Below are 18978 nucleotides of genomic sequence, written 5' to 3'. Positions count from 1 at the left end.
CACATTCTAAGTAGCCACTGCCAAAATGTCACAGGCAAATGCTTCATAATTTGAAGGTCCCAAATTCAGATCTAGACTGGCTACCTCAACTGTAGTTGTTGTGGTTTCCTCAGTCCTTCCAGGCACATGTCAGGATAATATCTTAAATTAAGACACGACTGCTTTTTTCACATCTTTTCCAGCTCAGTCATTCATTAGTCCTTTTACCATTTAATTCTATATAATCAAAGCTATTGACAGTTACTATGTAAACTGTGAATAATGTAAAATGAACATTCTTGTCGATTGACTTGTAATATTTATTGTAGTTATGTTTTACATAATTTTATTCTTAAGGTTTTATCCTTTTTTATTGTAGGTATATAAAAGTATCAATACAGGGTGTCAGAAACAGATAATCAGTTTTGTGACATAGTTATCATACCCCAAATTGCTACCCATTAACCAGCAAGGTGGGCTTACAATAACACTTGACTTTTGTTCATGAGGTTCCTATTTTTGACCTTGGCTGTGGCACCATTTATCTCGACTTAGTTGTGTTCTTTGGCCTTCATTTTTAATTCTTTGCTTGATTTATTTCCAATTTTACAAATCAAAGAATGAACAGACTTGTAAGGACAATATGAGTTTAAGAAGGCAGTCATCTTTATCCTGAATGACAAACAGAAAATAATGTTTCAGGTCATATTTGTTACTTATTGTTATGTAGTTTATAATAATGAAACAAATGTGAAAGAGCGTGGTAACAGTTCAGGAAGTTCTTGTTTCAGTGACACATGGCTGCATTGTTGCCACACTGAAGTTATATTTACCAGATGGCAAAGAAGCAAAGGCAAGGTAAGTCATGACATGTTTTTGTTGATGGAATTCAATGATTAATGTAGGTACATTCAATAATAGAAATCGGTGACAGAAATTCTCCTATTTTATGGAAAATGCAGTATTTCCCAATCTTTTTATACCTGTAACATACTTCTTATAGTTTTAAAATGGGAAGGTCTAGAAGGGTGTGGACCACCCCTCAAATGGCTATGTGGGTCTGAGGGTACATCCCCAGGAAAAGATGCTTATTAAGCCATATGAACAAGAACTGTATTTGGGATGAAATAACCAGGCTGACTTCATATATCATGACAATAAAAAGATCTGATAATATCCTACTTATATGTTGTTTATTAATGTTACTTTATGAGGAATAGTAATTGCAAAATATGTGGTTAATATTAAGTACATAGTAAAAAATGGCATGAGGGCATTGACAGCTTTGTTCCCAATAACGATACATTTTTGTCACAGAATAACATACAAATAAATTGCGTGACACACTTCTACTGTTCTCACTGCACACCAGTGTTCTTTGGTACACACTTTGGGAACCATTGTGTTTTTATGGGTATTACATGGAAATGGATGATTACACAGTTGTGGAGGGCTGATTTTAAGTGACTGACAATATGCACACTGTAATCATCTGAAACTGAAAGTGGTAGTCAAACCACTGTGAAGAGTTTGTAGGTTTTGCATGGAGGAAATTTCATATATGCATCATATTTGTTGTTGAATTTTCTCTCAGGCACTAACCCATATAAAATATGAAGAATTCCAATAGGGTAAATAATCAGCATTAGTGGTGTATTCAGTACGGATGACCAATGGAAGGTATACTGAAAGGTGTTTGATGTTTGTGTGTCTGAAATTTTAATAATTTCTTATATCTATGTTATATTCTTTTATTGACCGCAGGAAACAATGCAGTTGGAAATATTTGTCCTTGGAGAACATTAATTTTAAAAAATTCTAATTTAAAACTTAACAAAACCTACTGAATGTATTTATGTTGGGAATAGTACTATTGCTTTGAATTCAGGAGGCATGGATTTTGAGTCTCAGTTTGGAGATTGGCAATCCAGACTTTGAGGGGGATAGAGTGGTTTTCTTGAATTGAACTTGGGCAAATCCTAGTTTTTTAAAGTAAGTTGCAGCTATTTTCATGTTGTTTCTTATTTATAATCATCCTGGCATATGTGACCTCTGAAGTTAAATGAGCAATGTTAAGAAAACCAGTAAACCAAAGTTAGGATGGAAACCTATCTGAGCTGTGGTTAAATTAAGTAATCTCATTTGTAAAAGGTGAACTTTGCTTATCAAACATTTGCTGAAAGTGATTGTATGTGTTACAGTCCTTCCACATCTGTTGTCAGCTCAGTTGGGATGGTGCCATTAGAAGACCTGTATCAGCTGAACCAGTATCTGCAGGTAAGGAAGAGGCTGCTAGTGCTTGCCTGCACAATTGCTGTTCGGTTGTCTTCTAGCAATTCATATTCTGTATCTTAAATCCATCTTGATAAAAGAAGCTTAAGTTATCGTGTGTCAATTTCCCATGTGAATGATGTACTCAAATGAAAGCTTGTGAAGCAGTGTACATATTTGTGGCTTATATAACATTTCTTTATTGTGCACAGATTGAGTGCTTGTCCTGTATTTTTGTATGATGTAGGAGTAATGGATTATTTTAGTTTTCCAACTTGGGAACAGAATGTACATGAGTGGAAAGGTGTATTGCAGTGAAAGTTTCATATTTTTTAATTGTGTTCTTGTTAATTTATTGTAGATAAGTCTGTTGGTGCTGTCTTAATTGCACTACAAATGTAACATTACTAAGACTCAGAAATTATTTCCCTGTATTTCATTAAATATAAAATTGAAAATTATTTTAAATAAAAATTATAGATATTTCCAGTAACTGTATCTGTAGTTTGTGTCATGTACCAATTTTGTATGTGATCTTTCTTTTTTCTTATTCATCCCTCTTTTTTTAAATAAAGTTGGATTTGAGCTGAATATAAATTAAGGGTTGTATTGAGCTGAAACAAACTAATATTAAATTCACTTGGTGACTGACGTTTAATGTATCTCCCCCAGTACAAATTTAATTGAAAGCTGTTCATAATTTTGAGGTAAAATTTGTAATTACATGAATGGATGTACACATCATCCCATATATGCACTGTTTGTGTGAAGAATGTGTCATTATTTATAGACTGAGTATATTCTGTAGAACCGATAAAGAGAAGCTTGATACTTGAAGATGGTACTGTGTGTAGTGTGATGGCATGTATATTGAAATTATATCTGAACTTCATTACTTTTTTTTCCCGCGTGGTAAGTGACAGCTTGGATTATGTATTTAAATATGTCACTCATCCTGTGATGTCAGAGTGTGACTTATGCTAAGTAACAGTAGTATCTAATTGGAAGCAAAGTACACACTAAAGTGTAATCATTAGTTAGTTTTTAGGAACATGGTTTCTAGGTGTTGTTGGAAAAATTATGATTGTTATTGATGATTAGGTTAGTTCAACTGTGCTGGTTATTATAAGTGTCAACATACCAGAAGAATCAAAACTTGAAGTAACATAACCTAAATTCTGGTAGTTAAATTTTCTCCACACCAGATGAGTGTTTTATGTTGCAGTGATTTGATCAAATGCAGTGACTTAGTGGCATTTTTTTTTCCACACCAGACTGAATTGTCACATTTCCATGATTTGGTCACCAAGGTGTCTTTCAGAGAAATGGTGCAGTACATGGAAGTGAGGTTCCATTTCCACAGTTATGAAATGGGTCCTTGGCTCAGTGAATTCGTGGAACAAATAATAGTGCTGAATTTTAATATCTGTGGACGTTTTCCTTTAATTGAGTTATATGCTGTTGATTGTTGGAAGTGATTTTGAATCAACATCATTGAAGAGTGATTTCTATTTTGGGCTGAAGTCTTGAAAGCAGGAAGCGAAGTGTTCAGGAGTTATGAGGAGAAGAATGATCTTGACTACATGACATTTTCTTTTCTGTACCATATTTTTGGGCTTTTTTTGTATAGTATAAAATTTCTTTTTTTGTATAATGCCACATTATATGTGGAAGTGAGCCCCAGCTATAGATGTGATATTTATGTCACTCAGCCTTGCTCCTTTGCAGAGATGAGTGAAGATTTGAATGAAACATTTGGCTCTCACTGCGGATGTATGAAACCACAGATGAAACTAACCATGGAAGCTGAAATGGCCATTGGTGGTTGAAAGGTTAAATAGTGTTTACACTGATAATGCACCTGCTTTTACAGGTAGACATTCTGGCTGTGTATGTCTTCTGGAGAAATTTCTTTGCATCATGCTGATGAAATATTTTATAAACTACCAAGAAAACTTGTATGGTAAGTCTCTGGATATATACATGTTACATGAATGTAAATACAACAAGGAATCAACTTGAACTTCAAAACACTGTACTGCATTGGAATGAAACATACTGTGGAGGACTATATGTACAGTTCTGCTCCTGACTCTGAGTATTTGTCAGTGGTATATATTGTGTATGGAAACTACAACTGTCAGATTCTTATAAAAAGGAAATTACTCCAGGATGATGACGTTAGTGATGGAAGTGAAGGAATGCAAGAGAAAATGCTATTAAAATCTTTATGCTAGCACTCTTTTACTGAATCTGAAGATCTCTATTTCCAAGATAAACCAAAGATTATATGACAGAACTCTTGATGCATTTTGTGCAAGTGGAGATGCAGTTAAATGATTTGTTGTTATGTTGATAGGACAAAATATATAATTTGTCAGACACCATGGATCGAAGCCTTCAAATGAATCTGTGATTTTAATTGTTACAAGATTTGATTCGTTGATTTGTATTAATGAGGCCTGTTTTCCTTCATCAGAAGCAAGTGGCATACATTTTAACAATGCTGGCTGTACTAAACTGTATTTCCTTGTCTTGTTCAAAATACAAGGGGCAAGCAGTCTTCATGGCCCTTTGCATTTTATATGTATTTTCATGTGTAGTTCAATAGCTGTAATTGTAATATTTAATGAGTCCAGGCTTGTTTAGCAGATTATGAAGTATCTGATTTTGTTTTTGTTGAATGTGAAACAGTCACTGTGAGGGAAGAACAAATTTTGAAGATATTTAAAGGTTGAATGCTGAGGAGAATATTTGAACCCATGAGAGATAACTCACAGGAGATTGGAGGAAAGAGATGAGGAACTTCACAATTTGTGTGCTTCATCTAGTATAAGCAAGCAGTTTGTGATGGACAAGCATGTTGCATATATAAAGAAACAAGAAATGAACACAAAGTCTTTACTGAAAGAGATGCCTTAGTGGCCAGATGGTTAGAGAAGGGTCTTCTTTATTTTTTGTAATAACAATGAAGATAATTTAGATTTTGTAGCAAAGTTTTTTGAACAGTTGAATGTCTAACAATAACAAATTCATGTTTTTTTGTATGTATAACTGACATATTGGGAATCAGATAATTAGATCAGGGGTTTTCAACCTTTTCCAGATCTAAGGCTGTATTTATTCTTGATTATTGACTCACATGCCAAAAGGTTATAAATGAGGTAAATATTGGGTTGGTGCATAAGATCGTGGCATTTTTTCACATTTGAAAAACTTTTATTTTTTCCAAACAAATTCCACAAATCAATCAATTATGTATTCTCCGTCATTGTTCACGACCTCTTCCCAATATTTGACCACTTTTTCGATCTCACGCTTGAAGAAATCCTCTGGTTTGGCTGCAAAGAATTTATCCAGCCAATTTCAATTGATATATACATTGTGTAACTGTTCTAAATGTGTTCTTGCAGGAAGCCTTACAGAGAGAGCAGCTTCTGGAAAACAAACTGGCTACATTGCAGCGATTAGTTGAAACTACTCGTCAGGCATCAGATCTTGGTTGGAAAGCTCTTATAGATGAAGATCGTCTTTTATCACGTGTTGAAATTCTGGAAAATCAGTTACAGATGTATTCAAAAGTAAGATGAAATTGTATTGTTAGTCCTCTCCTTTTGACTGCACAGTACATACATTATGTGCATGTATGTGAAAACTCTTCATGAAACATGGTTTCATCAAATGGAAATAATTGCTGGGCTTGTAATCCTGGGATCCCGGGTTCGATTCCCGGTGGTGCCTGGATTTATAACTTGTGTTGGGCAAGGCCGTGGTCCAGGTATCAAGGAGTTTTCCTCCGGGGCTTTCCCGGTTTCTCCGTGGCATCCCAACAATTACTCCATTTTCATCATCATTAGGTACTAAGCACACAGAAGAAGGCAACGGCAAACCACTTCTACATCACTTGCCTAGGAAACATATGAACAGGTCCCAATCAGAGGGATCTTGTTCATAATGTCACCAGGGGTCGGCTCCGACCTGATGGTACAAAAGAAAATGTGAAAACTCTTCATGAAACATTGTTTCATCAAATGGAAATAAATAGAGAACTAATGATAAATTGTGAAATTAATTTCTTAATGCTAGTTTATTTTTCAAAAGAAATTCAATATTTTGGATTAAATTATATTCTACTTCACCTACAACCAGGATTTAATACTTTTGTATGTGACTCCTATACAGCTGACAATCCCACATTGGGTTTTGCAGTGTATTGAAAATATATCTTCAAATCCTCTTGAAATTTCAATACAGGTTTCGCATGTATGTAGACTGAACTGATTTGTTTGATACAAAGTAGTACCATAAGCTTTAACAGCATAATAGTTTTTTACTATGTGTTATTTCTGGAAACAAAACATAGCACACACAGTCTTGCAACTACTGCTGCTGGTTCTTTTTTTGGGTGGGGGGGGTAATAAATTCGTCTTTTGATAAAATTTAGTAACTAGTAGATTGACTGGTCATCTGGTTTGTGATGCCATGTTGAGTAGAACCTGATGATGGAGGCAGTGGGGTTTTCTAAAGCATTTCTAATTACCTGCAAGACCACACAGTGCTGCAACCCAGGAGACAACAGTTGACCTCTTCTCTGTCTTGAGAACCTCAAATCTCAGTTTTGAGCTAGTAGTTTGTAGCCAGAAAATGACAGGAGCTCTCCCTGCTATTGTTGTATTCATAGTTTTAATGGTTGTTTATAGTTGTAGTTCATTGCAGTATCTAGGTTAGGTTCTCTTTTAATCTTTGTCTCCCCTCCCTCCAAATTCACTGTAACCCAGAAATAGAATTAAAGGATTTGTTCACAAGTATTTCTTGCTGTTTTCTGAACCTTCAGTAAATTCACCAAGTTATAAAATTTAAGGGGAAGGTAAAAAATGTACAGATACTTTGCTAACTGAATAATTAACACACACATAATTCAGACAAAAATGTATGAACTTCCACATAAATTAAATAGTCTGCTCTAAAGTTCTGTGTATTTTTCTTTGAACCATATTATAGCACAGATGCAAATTAATGTTTAGAACTTTTTTTATGCTACTTAAATCTGATAGGGGATGTTCTAAGGCACACGTTTCTCTTCAGAACTTTGCAGAGGACAAGCTGCGAGAGGAGTTACGGAAATTACAGGAAGATAAGAGTCAGTACCAGGGTACTGCCAAGGAATCTCTTCGCAAGATGCTGCAAGAAAAGCTGGAAGCAGTACAGAAGATGCAGGATATTGAACGGTACTGACATTATGCCTATTATTTTATTGTAATTTCTTTCTAGAAGGTCATTTTGTCTTATTGACACAAAATTATGAATTACTGGATCATAAACTGAACAGTGAAGGAGGTGACCAGTCAGTTGGTGCAATGGTAATGAAAGAAAGTGTTGTCTTACTCAGAGAATTAGAATATAAGTAAGACATTTTATTCCAGATCTGACCTGTTGTCTGATGCATAAGTTTTTTATGTGTCTAGATGGTTCTTGCTAAATGCAGGAATATGTTTCTGTAGAACACAGTGGGCAAGCTTAGAATGTGTGGGTAGAGAAATTGGAAATGAATTTTGTGTATAAGATTTCATAAGGCAGTTTATTTTATGCATTTGACATAAATATGTTACGAACAATAATATGACTGGTAAAGTTAATTTTTTACTGTTAAAAGTGAGAAGTGCTGGTAGTTGCTGAAGAAGATGAAGTAAGAGAAGCAGAGGTAGGCTTATAGGAAATTGCTGCCAGTGGACTTGAAGCTACTTGACTAGACTGTTGCTGGCACCAACAGTATATAAGATAATATTTCCTATTTTTGTGTATACAAAGGTGATGGAGAGTAATACAGCATATAGTCAAAATTGTTTTGCACAGTTCCACATTAGGCAGTGATTAAAAGTCAGTGAGTGTGTTTGTCTTTGAAGATAAGTATGTTGGGGGGGGGGGGGAATTATAAAAGTATATCATGCAAAAAAGAACAGTGAACAAAGAGTTTTTTGAAAACAATTAATGATTAATAGAACTATTCAAAATGTTTTTATTAAAATTATTTTGCACAGTATGGGCTGCAGTGCCATTTCCTTTTCAGTTGTGGTCTGCAAATAGTCAAATACTTCTTATAAACTGATAGAAATGCTGCTTTCAGATCCAGATTTTTGATTTAGTTGTAATGGATGTATGAAACATGCTGTTTCCTCCTGTAGAAAGTTTGTGAATAGCTGCTCTCATCTATGTTATAGCATAACGTAAATTCATTATTATAGCAGTTGGGAATGGCTTAAAGTTGGTGTTTTACTGCTGTTAGACTTTTACTATGGCAGAATTATGGCAATGAAGTAATCTAATGTGCATTTTTTGTGAATACTGCGGTAGGACTCTGAGCAACACAGAGGATGAGTGTGCACACCTCAAGGAGCTGTGTGAGCGCAGCCAGCAGGACTTACAAGATCTTGCATTAAAATATAGTCTGCAGTTGCAGAAAGTAGAGGAACTCTCATCTAAACTACAGGTGAGTAGGTCGAAATGTTTGTCTTTATTTGAACTATTACATCCAGTATGCACATATATACTCAGGCATAAAGTAATATTTATAACAGCATTCCTGAAAGGTGGCTCTGCAGATAATATCGGTACCTTTTGTACAAGCAACACAGTCATCATCAGTTGATACTGCATGCTCATTTAACATTGTTGTAGGAAACAGAAGATCAGCATCGTGAAGTTTGTGAACGCTTAGAACAAGAAAAGCAAGAATTGCAGGCTAGATTACAAGAACAGCTGGAGGCAGAACGAGCATTGCAACTGCGTTTGGAAGCATTGCAGGTCGATGGAGATGTCACACAAAAACAACTGGCAGCCCTGCAGTCACATATCCATTCTCTGCAACCCAGTAATAATATTGACTCCAAAGTAGATCTTGACAGCTTTAAATCTACAGATTCAACAGGTGAGTTTCCTTTTTCAGCACTCCAGCTCTCCTAACCTCTCAGGCTTAACGGTGCTTTTTGTCACATTATTCTCTGATAGTGCACTGATTAAAGTAGCTCTGATTTCACTTTCAAGACAGAATAGTATAGTCAGTAAGTAAGTAGTCAGTAACTGACTATAAGCTGAATGATTGGTACATCGGTTTCTTCCAGGGACATAGAAACTATGATGCACTGTGTATTTCAATAATATTGTCATTTTCAGTTGCGTTTGTCCATACTGAGAGATCATGCTTGCATAATATTTAACTCTTCTTTGCAAAAAGATTAACTCTCTTTTAACTGGGTTGTGAAATAAAACCTATCACGTCTCAATCTGATAAATTGAATTTTGTCACTATAGCATTGAAATCTGTACTACTACAGTGAAACCTCGATGCATCGTTTTCGGCGGGGGTGGGAAATAAAAACGATAGATGCGGGAAAACGATAGATGCGGGAAAGCATTAAAAATTTAAAAAAAAAACAATGTTTCTCTTTCAAAGTTACTTCTTTTTACCAAAAAAGTCTTTAATGGACAACTGGTTTGTCGAAACTTTACGTTTTAGACCAAACAGAGTACTTTCCACGTTCAAAATGTTTTCCTCGTCACGTTCGCTAATATTATGGGCATAAAAGAACGACTTCACTTTTGCCAATGCAGCGTGTGCTTCGGCAAAACTCGGCACAGCTTCGGGCTCGCATTCGTCGTCTTCCTCACCGCTCCCACCCCCTTCGCGATCGTCACACAACTTATCAATCGTGTCGACTCCGCATGTAGCAAGCTCGCTGTCTACTGCCGCGTAGTCACCAAATTTAACCACGTCTTTCACGGCGCCAAATCTATTCCAGTCTTCGTGAAAGCCATCATGCTCATCCACACTGACGTTAGAGTCTGCTTCTGTGCGAAGTTCACACCCGTAGCCACCTTTGTGAAAACAATTCAGAACAGTTGGTTGGGAGACATGCCGCCAAGCTGCCACTGTGAAATGAATTGCTTGTAGCACGTCAATTTTCATGTTGACATCCTTCCCAGCATCCATTGCACATACAGCTGTTTGCACAAGGCGCTTTCTATACAACTGCTTGAAAGATTTTATGATGCCCAAATCAAGCGGTTGCAAGACGCTCGTGCAATTTGCTGGATACTGCACGACTTTCACATTTCGTAGAAATGTCGTGTCCTTCGGATGAGCGGCACAATTATCAACAAACAGCAAAATCTTTCTGCCTTGTGCGCCCATGGAGGCATCCAGAGAACTTAAAAACGCCGTAAAGATGTCTGTTGTCATCCAAGCCTTTTTGTTGGCGTGATATTTCACCGGAAGTTTTTTCATGTTTTTGAAACAACGCGGTTTTCGTGATTTTCCAACTACAATCGGAACCCGTTTGTCACTACCGTCACTGTTAACACACAGAAGAACAGTAATTCGGTGTTTTGCACGTATTCCCCCGTGGCAAGATTCACCTTTCAATGCCAGAGTCCTATCCGGGAGGGCGTTGTAGAAAAGTCCGGTCTCATCCGCATTATAAATGTCCCGCGGCTCATATCCCTCCAGCAGTGTTGGCAGTCTCTCGAGCCACAGCTCCGTTATTTCCACATCCACAGCAGCACTTTCGCCGGCTAACTTCTTGTAGACCATACCATGTCGTTCTTTAAACCTACTAATCCAGCCATTCGACGCTGAAAAATTTTCAATATTCAGTCTTGCGGCTATTGTCTTGGCTTTTCCCCGCAAGATGTTGCCATCAACAGGAATTCCTGAGGCCCGCGATTGCTGGTACCAAGTGAAGAGGACACTTTCTAGCTCACTGAAAGTTGATTTTCTTCCGGATTTCCTTTTTTTGCATGAATTACCGCACTTGTCAGTTTGTTTTCGGATTTCTTTCTTCTTTGCAACTATTGAATTTAAAGTAGATGGTGCTAATCCAAGGCGTTTAGCAATGTCGATTCTTTTTTCAAATGGATTCTTCTCCACTTCTTCTATGATTTTTAATCTTTCTTGAAGAGTTCTGACTTGCTTTAGTGGGCGAGACATGGTACAGGAATAATAACAAAATAATTAACAGGAGTAAGAGGAATAACAAAATATTTACGGGAACAACAACAAAAGTATAGACTGGAACAATAACAGGAAGAATGGAAGTACTGTTACTGCCGAACACGACGAAACGTAGCCGTAGAAGACACTGAACCACTGGAAACGAGATGAACCAGAAGAATGAAAAGTGCCGCCAGCCTTTCCTTTGTACTTGTAATAAAAGCATTTGTGAAGAAATTCACAGTGCACATGCCATTTGGCATCGCTGGAACGAAATATGAGTGCACCCTAATTAAAATCGTAAAATTTCTGACAATGAGCACCGCCATTCACTCCAACTATCACCCCTGCACCGCTGACCCCTCATTCCAAAAGGATCTGTGCTGGTTGGGCGACATAACAGGTTACCGCTACTGTGTATTCCAAAAACATTGTGCGTCTTTCGGTATTAATTTATCTCAAAACCCAGCATTTTAATTTCTCAGAAACGATCATTGCGGGAAAATTGTTGGCCGGGACTAAGATTTTTGAACGATCGATGCGATAAAACGATAGTTCGAGGAACGATAGAAGCGGGAAAATGTAACATTATTTTATATGGGATGTATTCGGGACCGAACAAAACGGACGATGCATCCGGGAAAACGATATTTCCGGGAACGATAGATAGAGGTTTCACTGTAATGTGAAAATAGTTTGATTGTGAGTTATCAGTTGTTTATAAGAACGTGCTTCAATAATATAATGCTTATGTACTTTACCAGAGACTCCTCTCTTGCTTTACATAGAAATAAATGTGATTCATGTCTGTAGTGAAAACTGGACTTGGGATGTACATGAAAATGGTTTTTCACTCCTTACAGCCACCCAGGTGGATATTATCTTGGAGCGAATTGAACCAGACAACATGAAAGAGGCTTTACAAAATACCCAAGATGAGATTGAGAATCTTCGATCTTTACTGAAGAAGTCTGAGGAGGAAATAAAGGAGAGTCATGCAAGAGTGGATGAACTCCACAGTGAGTGAAATCTGTTGTGTGCTTTTTGCATGGATTTCTTGCATTATTTAAGAGGAATGCAGCTGTAGACACTCCTGAATTAACGTGACTTTCTGAAACCAAAGTTGTAGGATTAACCAACTCCAATGAGCAAAGTTCTTCTTGAGAAGCTAATAGTTGCACATGCAGTTAAATTTCAGGTGTTTTATGGGCTCTTGACATATTTCTGTGTTCACCAGCATTCCCTTTGGTCCAGAATTATCTTTCTTAATATGTTGCAATAGGGTCTTCAGAATTTTAATTTATTTCTGTAATGTTTGTATTTATGTGCTGATATGTTAGTTTATGATGATTTATTATGACTCTTGGTTCATTAACCTTCATCTTACTAGCGTTCCCTGTCTGGGACGTAAGTTGTGTACTCAGCCCTACGAACGTTCCCGGTGCGGAACTCAAAACTTGCAACATTGTAAGTAGACTTGGCTACGTCTTTTGGCCTCTTTTAGGGGCTGCAAATATTGAATCACTCTCTCTAGGGTTCTGACAAGTTCAACATGAGCTGTCAACCCGGGAACTATAACCATAAACAGCAATAAACATTGTTATTGTCAAGTGGGTTTTGGCTTCATTTTCAGCCCCCCTAATCAAAGCTTCTCACATTCCTCGACATGATCTGTGAAAAGAATATGTATCCACTGAAGTGGGGGAAACAAATTTTTCTGTGTGGTCATTAGTTCACAACCATGGCTTCTACCATGTCTAATGAGCTTCCAAAGAAGAAAGTAATGTTACTAAGGCCTATATAGGCAATTATGATATTAACTGCATTTTTAAAAAACCCTATGTATTCTCTGTTCTATTCGAATAAATATGGCTTTTATTTCGTCAATTTATCATGTTTACTTTAGATAATATTAAAGTTTTCCGTAGAGCGTGCACAAAAGTTTAGAAACCTGCAAAAAACTCTGTAGGGCTACTACCACTTTGCCATTTAAATCCGCGTCGTTTAAAGGTTAAAAAATATTCAGATTAGGATCTATTATTTTTTATTGAAAAGAACTGGTTGGATGAATGCATAAGTGTTCAGGTGTCTGAATCGTTTATTGTATTGGTCTATGAACTGAAGGAGTTTGTTCTTGAGGTTTATCCTACTGACATTTATCCCTTATATTATATCTGTTTAGAAATCTGTCTATTCAGTTCAGGTTCTCACAGTGCTGACGATGTTGGTCTTCTGTGCGGCATTGCCATGTTTGCTTGTAGGTAGGTAACAAGCAGTCCCCACAGTGTTTGTACCAAGAAGATTAATACCAACAAACAATTTCTGATGTTAGTTGAAGAGAGATAGTGGCAGATTACCTACATATTTGGTGAGAAACACCCTTTTATTACCATGAGACACAGCACTGATATAGCATTACACAAGATTTTTATATCGTTCCACTGTATTTCATAACTAGAATCTTGAAACTTGACCTGCCTTACACAAACCCATCAGCAAACTGACCCCGATATTCCCTGAACTGTATGTCTGTAGGTGGTTTTTAATGAAAACTGAAAAATGGATAGACTACACGTGATGGGAGGAATGCTTTGCAAGTACTGTAGTGTAATTGGGATTATAAGTACCTGCATAACCAATTTTAGACATAATTATTTTGTGACATAATTCAGGTTAACACTTTTTGTAGTAAGTCTAGTACAGTAGATATGGCACTAAAGTGTTCAAATTCAATTAACTAAGTTTGTCAGTTTGGTAACATGTGACAATCTATTTCAGCACAACTTGAAGAATCCCGGAAGCAAGAAGACTCAAACTCTGAGCAAATTCGTGTGCTCCAAGAGCGATTAGAAGGACTAGAATTAGATTTGGAATTGGATCGAGTAGAGAATTGTCATGAAAATGGAGAATGTGATAGGAAACATGTAAGTTTCTTTTCTTTTTTCTTTCCCCCCCTTTTTTTCTTTCTTTTTTTGCAATGAACAATTAATTAGTAGCATGGTTAAAATTTCTTATTCATGTATTTGGTGTTTGGGATCCCCTCCATCTTCAGGGTAGAAGTAATATTTATTTATTTGTTTATTTAGGTAGTATCACATCTTATTTTTGCTGCTTGTGATTTACCAGTGCTTCACTTGTTTGAATGTGCACAGTTTTGTTTTGTGGATTGCATAGGATGATAGATGACACACAGAAACCAATTGTAAGTATTGTCACCACACAGAACACTCCACACTTGACCAGTCTCATACAAGAAGACTGTCGGCAAGCTAATGCACGTACCCTCTGAGGGACAAGTTTGAGAGAGTGCAATTGTTCAAGTTTCCATCACATCTGAAACTTGGTAGCATCTATAAGAAGATGGAAGAGTGTAATGTCACCGAATGATTTACATAACCACCTGCTTCTGGATCACCAATCCACATTAACAAACTTGGTGGGAATACTATAATGACATTTTTTTATTGCAGGTGTCCCTTGAGGCAGATTCCAATCATGCGAAGAAGCTGAAAGCTGACATTGCTAAACTGGAAGGTGAGGTTTATGAACCACTCCAAAATCAAAATGCATGATTATGGGTTTTAGCTGCTTTCTGGAAATAAGTGTAACCTTGTGGATACATTATGCTAGTGATTCTCAAGCATATGCCAACTAATTTCTAGTTACATAGAAGCTTGCGTGGAAGCATTGTCTGCAATTTGACATATGTGTATAAAGGCGTGTAATTTATAACAATTTATTTTTTTAAACTTTATGTTTAGAGTTATCTGAGGGACACATTAATTTAAATATAACTGACTGGAGGGCTTGGGGAACCCGAAGGTTCATCACCGAATTAACCAGAGCCCTCTACCAGTCCCTGTCCGGGGCCAGCAAAATCCAGTCGCCTTCAACTCCTATCTTTCATAGAATCTGCCTGATATTATCCTCCCATCTACATCTGTGTCTCCCCTCAGGCTTCCCAACTAATACCCAGTGCGCACCTTTTGCCCCATCCATGCATGCTCATCTCATTCTTCTTGACTTACTATTAAAGCAAAATTAAATTAAATCCTCATTTAGTGTTCCTTGGATTAAATTATTTTTCTCTTCATTAGCATTCAGTTTGTGTGGTTCCACTCCACATTGTCCTATATTACATTTTTCTCATTTTGATGATTTCTTCTGCTAGCCGTGTCAGGTAGCTGAATGGGGAAAACAGTGTTTCAAGAACAATCTTTGTCCATGTCCTTCGGTACCCTGATGGTTCTCAAAACGGTGTTTTCTCCATTCAACCACCTGACACAGCTGGTAGCCCAAGAAGAATTCATCATACTTAGTTGCCATGAAAGCTTTATAGACCATACTTTCCTCATTTTATTGTTCAAATCCACTGTCCCCTGGAAAAGTCCTGAAATTGTTATTTCTGCAAACAGATTTTGAAAATGTTTACACATTTATTTCTCACTGCATCCTTGTTCTGTTAGCAGAGATATTAATGTGGCACAGATGTCTGTGAATTGAAATGTAACCTAAAATTTCAACTGCAGTTACAATTTTTGGGATTGATGTAGCATGTTTTTCAAATCACTGTATACATATACAGTTTATTCAGAACTTTTCTTTGAAAATTAGAAAATTTGATTGTATAGCATTTTCATAATCAGCCTGCTGTGACTTGATAGAATACCATGGAGAATTGCTATAATTCCAGTTTTTTTGTTTTAAAAAGTATTATAAGTAATACAACAGTACTACAAAGTCTGATTACATGGATGATTAAAAGAATTAGCCCTGAAATGATTAAGAACAATGCAATTTTAATAATAATTATTAACAATGCTAATGATCCTTTTTGGAATCTGCTTCATGGGACATCTTCCCCACAACATGTAGATGCTGTAAGTTTTAAAGATTTATAAATCGTAATTTGTTATGTACCACCATAGTTCTAAAATCATTAAATATATTTATAACATTTCAATTAGAAGTATGATTGCTTACTTTCACCATAAAGCTTTTGTTGCTATGTTTGAGAATTGCTGGCTATAGTTTTTTGTTTTAGTTATACTCCTAGTTCTATGCCAAAGGTGGTGGGATATGCAATAACTTATGCATCCTCGCATTAGTTGGTTGAATGATTTTGAATCATGCTTGAAGTTTAGCAGTATGTTGGTTAAATTTTAATTTCAAGTCATTTCTTTCTGTAACACATTATTTATAAATATGTTTGAAATATTGTGCAAGTATTGCCCTGGTAGTAATCTGATTTGCCTGCAGTCTTTAGCAAGCTGTCATTGTAAACATTCCCTCATGTTACATTAACCAAAAATTATATTCTTGTTTACTGTCATCAGTTTACTCACATCAGTTTTACAATACATTTCTATGTCTGCCTTTTGTGGTTTTATTAGTACTGTTTTTAATAGGCTGCTTCCTCATCATTGGCATTTATTTTTTGTATTTGTATTATGTGGTGTGTTCCGGTATTGTTGCTACATTTTCAGCAGCTTCTACATCTATACATAACGTTTACAGTTGACTATCACTGACCCATATATTACTGCTTAAAACTTTGCATCTGGCCATTTGATTATCTAAATTAAATTCCTATTTCCAGGACAATGTCATTGGCTTTCTCCTATTCTTCTGACACATTCTAGTTTTTTGTTTAGGTTTACAGAGTTGACTGTGTAGTTCAATATGCTTCAATAATTTCTTCTTAATTGTAAAACTCTCCAATGTCAATTACCATAAATTTGTTTGGCTATTCTTGAAGTGTTTACTGCATACAGACAGGGTCAATATAATAGGCACATTTTTATATCTCTAAGTTGCAAATGTATCTAAATATTTTGACAAGCCTTTGTTGTGTTCATTATGTTTGTCTATACTGCTTTAATAAATGCATATTGTAATTTATACAGACTTTACTATCCTGGTCTTTGTTGTAAGTGTAATTCAAAACAAGTTCAAGCTGAGTCAGAATTATTTTTTTAATTAACTTGATAAAGAATTTACTTTTATGGACAGAGAAGTAAACTGCTGGTACATTTTTTTTCTGCCTGCATAGTGACACTCTTTAGATAAGTTGTATTAGCAGTAAAAATATTGTGTGACTTGAAATTAAACACTTCTTTATATTTGATATATAACTTAACAGTGCTGCATTGTGTAATGTGCTTGGTTGTGCATTAATATTGTTTGTATCTTTTGTAGAAACTCGTCATGAGTTGGAATTGTCTGTAGAGCATTACGTCTGCATGGTGATTATTTTAAAAGGTTTGGTTACATCACTCATGTTTGATCATGCTTTTGCTTTGTGCACAGAAAATTCACAGCTTTTAATTATAGGGGTGTGGGTACATTATATTTATATTCTCGATATAAGTTCCTATGTTGAAATGATAATTGATGGAAACACCTTTTTTTATTCATTCACTCATGGCCATTTTAGTGATTCATAATTTTTTATATTACTTTTTTTGCTAATTGTTACAGTATTCTGCATTCATTGTTCAAACATTTTCACAACAAAAGTATTTAATCAGTTTGTACAGTCTCTTGGATATAATTCTTTATTGTTGCATCATTCAGCATACAAAGAAGAAGTTTTGTGATTGTATCTTAACCTTTATTATATGGAAATTGTTGATTAAATCCCTGTATTATGGGACTATCAGCCAGACTGTAACTCTGGGGTTTAACATTTAGCTGGAGGCTGTTGCAGTATGTGGCACTGGACCACACATTAACCATTGTGCATGGTGGCTGATGAAAGTTATCCTTTCCTGTTTGTGCATTTCTGACATCACTTCTGCCAGATATAAAGTGAAAAAAGGGACACTTTTATATGCTTATGCATATAAACTTCTGCTTTCTACTGCATAAGAATTACTTAAAGAAATGTTAAATATTGTAAATAGCATTTAACACAATCATAATGTGGTAGACAATTTGGCAGTAAAAGACTTCCAGTGTAGGACCTGTACCAGAAAATGTGAATGTCTGAAACCTTCCGACAGAGCTTGAGAAATGGTTAACTTTGCAATCAGTTAATGAAAGGTAAGGTAACCAGTTTTTAGCATGAAATAAATTAATGCTTTGCTTGGTTTTTTCAGTTCCTAATATTTTAATGCATGTTATCGAAAATAGTACTACTTGAACAGGTGGTAGAATTGTTTAAATGTATATGTTCATTTGTAGTTTAATCAGTAAATGTTTATATTATTATGCATATCTATCTCTATTTCAGCCATGTCTCTGTTTAATATAAGTACTTATAGGTAAAAATATGTTGAACAGTGTATCCCATGTTTTATGTATTTATGGTCCTATTATAAGCCAGAAATTCATGCAACATGTGCACACTGCATTGTTACTTAGCAGTATACATTTTTCGTTTCCCTTTACTCCCTCCTTTTTAATTTACTCTTCCTAGCAGTCTTTTAAAGAATTCTGTTCACATTTTGTTGATGGTTGGCCTAGGTCAGTTATTTATCATTGAATTAATTCTCCATAGATACTTACCAGAAAGCACAGTATGTAACAAAATTATATGAAGAGAAACACATATGCAGACAAAATATTTTCTTGTAAAGTTATTTTTTGATTTGTACTTCTTTACTAAGCACTGTTTGCTTTTAGAGATTACTTTTCATTGGTTTTCATTCCATTTTCATGACAGAAGAACTTTTCCTGTAATAGCAGGTTTCCTTTTGTATGAGTTGTACTGTAATTAGATTAGAGTACTGACTGGGACT

At 35.8% G+C, this 18978-nt stretch overlaps 1 protein-coding gene across 6 annotated transcripts in view; it reads left to right on the top strand.

The window, feature by feature from the left end:
• LOC110828233 (uncharacterized) overlaps positions 1–18978 on the top strand; it is a 42264-nt gene that overhangs the window by 6919 nt on the left and 16367 nt on the right. For 3 of the 6 annotated variants that reach the window (XR_002542598.2, XM_022060765.2, XM_022060763.2), the window contains exons 6-15: positions 759–837; positions 2181–2256; positions 5664–5831; positions 7336–7478; positions 8602–8737; positions 8926–9175; positions 12100–12255; positions 14015–14160; positions 14707–14770; positions 17435–17497. Coding sequence is in view for 5 of the 6 variants with exons in the window: in XM_022060765.2 (XP_021916457.1) it covers positions 759–837; positions 2181–2256; positions 5664–5831; positions 7336–7478; positions 8602–8737; positions 8926–9175; positions 12100–12255; positions 14015–14160; positions 14707–14770; positions 17435–17497 (1281 nt within the window). In the remaining variant the exon portion in view is untranslated. The remainder of the gene's footprint in view (positions 1–758; positions 838–2180; positions 2257–5663; positions 5832–7335; positions 7479–8601; positions 8738–8925; positions 9176–12099; positions 12256–14014; positions 14161–14706; positions 14771–17434; positions 17498–18978) is intronic. The other 3 variants (XM_022060764.2, XM_022060767.2, XM_087356109.1) reach the window with 3 other exon arrangements.

The sequence above is a fragment of the Zootermopsis nevadensis genome, unplaced genomic scaffold (assembly GCF_977971745.1).
Source record: "Zootermopsis nevadensis isolate Lab colony 2312 unplaced genomic scaffold, Znev_1.0 Znev_ptg000025l, whole genome shotgun sequence".
Classification (NCBI taxonomy): Eukaryota; Metazoa; Arthropoda; class Insecta; order Blattodea; family Termopsidae; genus Zootermopsis; species Zootermopsis nevadensis.
Note: the sequence above shows the minus strand (reverse complement) of the source record. Positions and strands in the feature narration are given on the sequence as shown.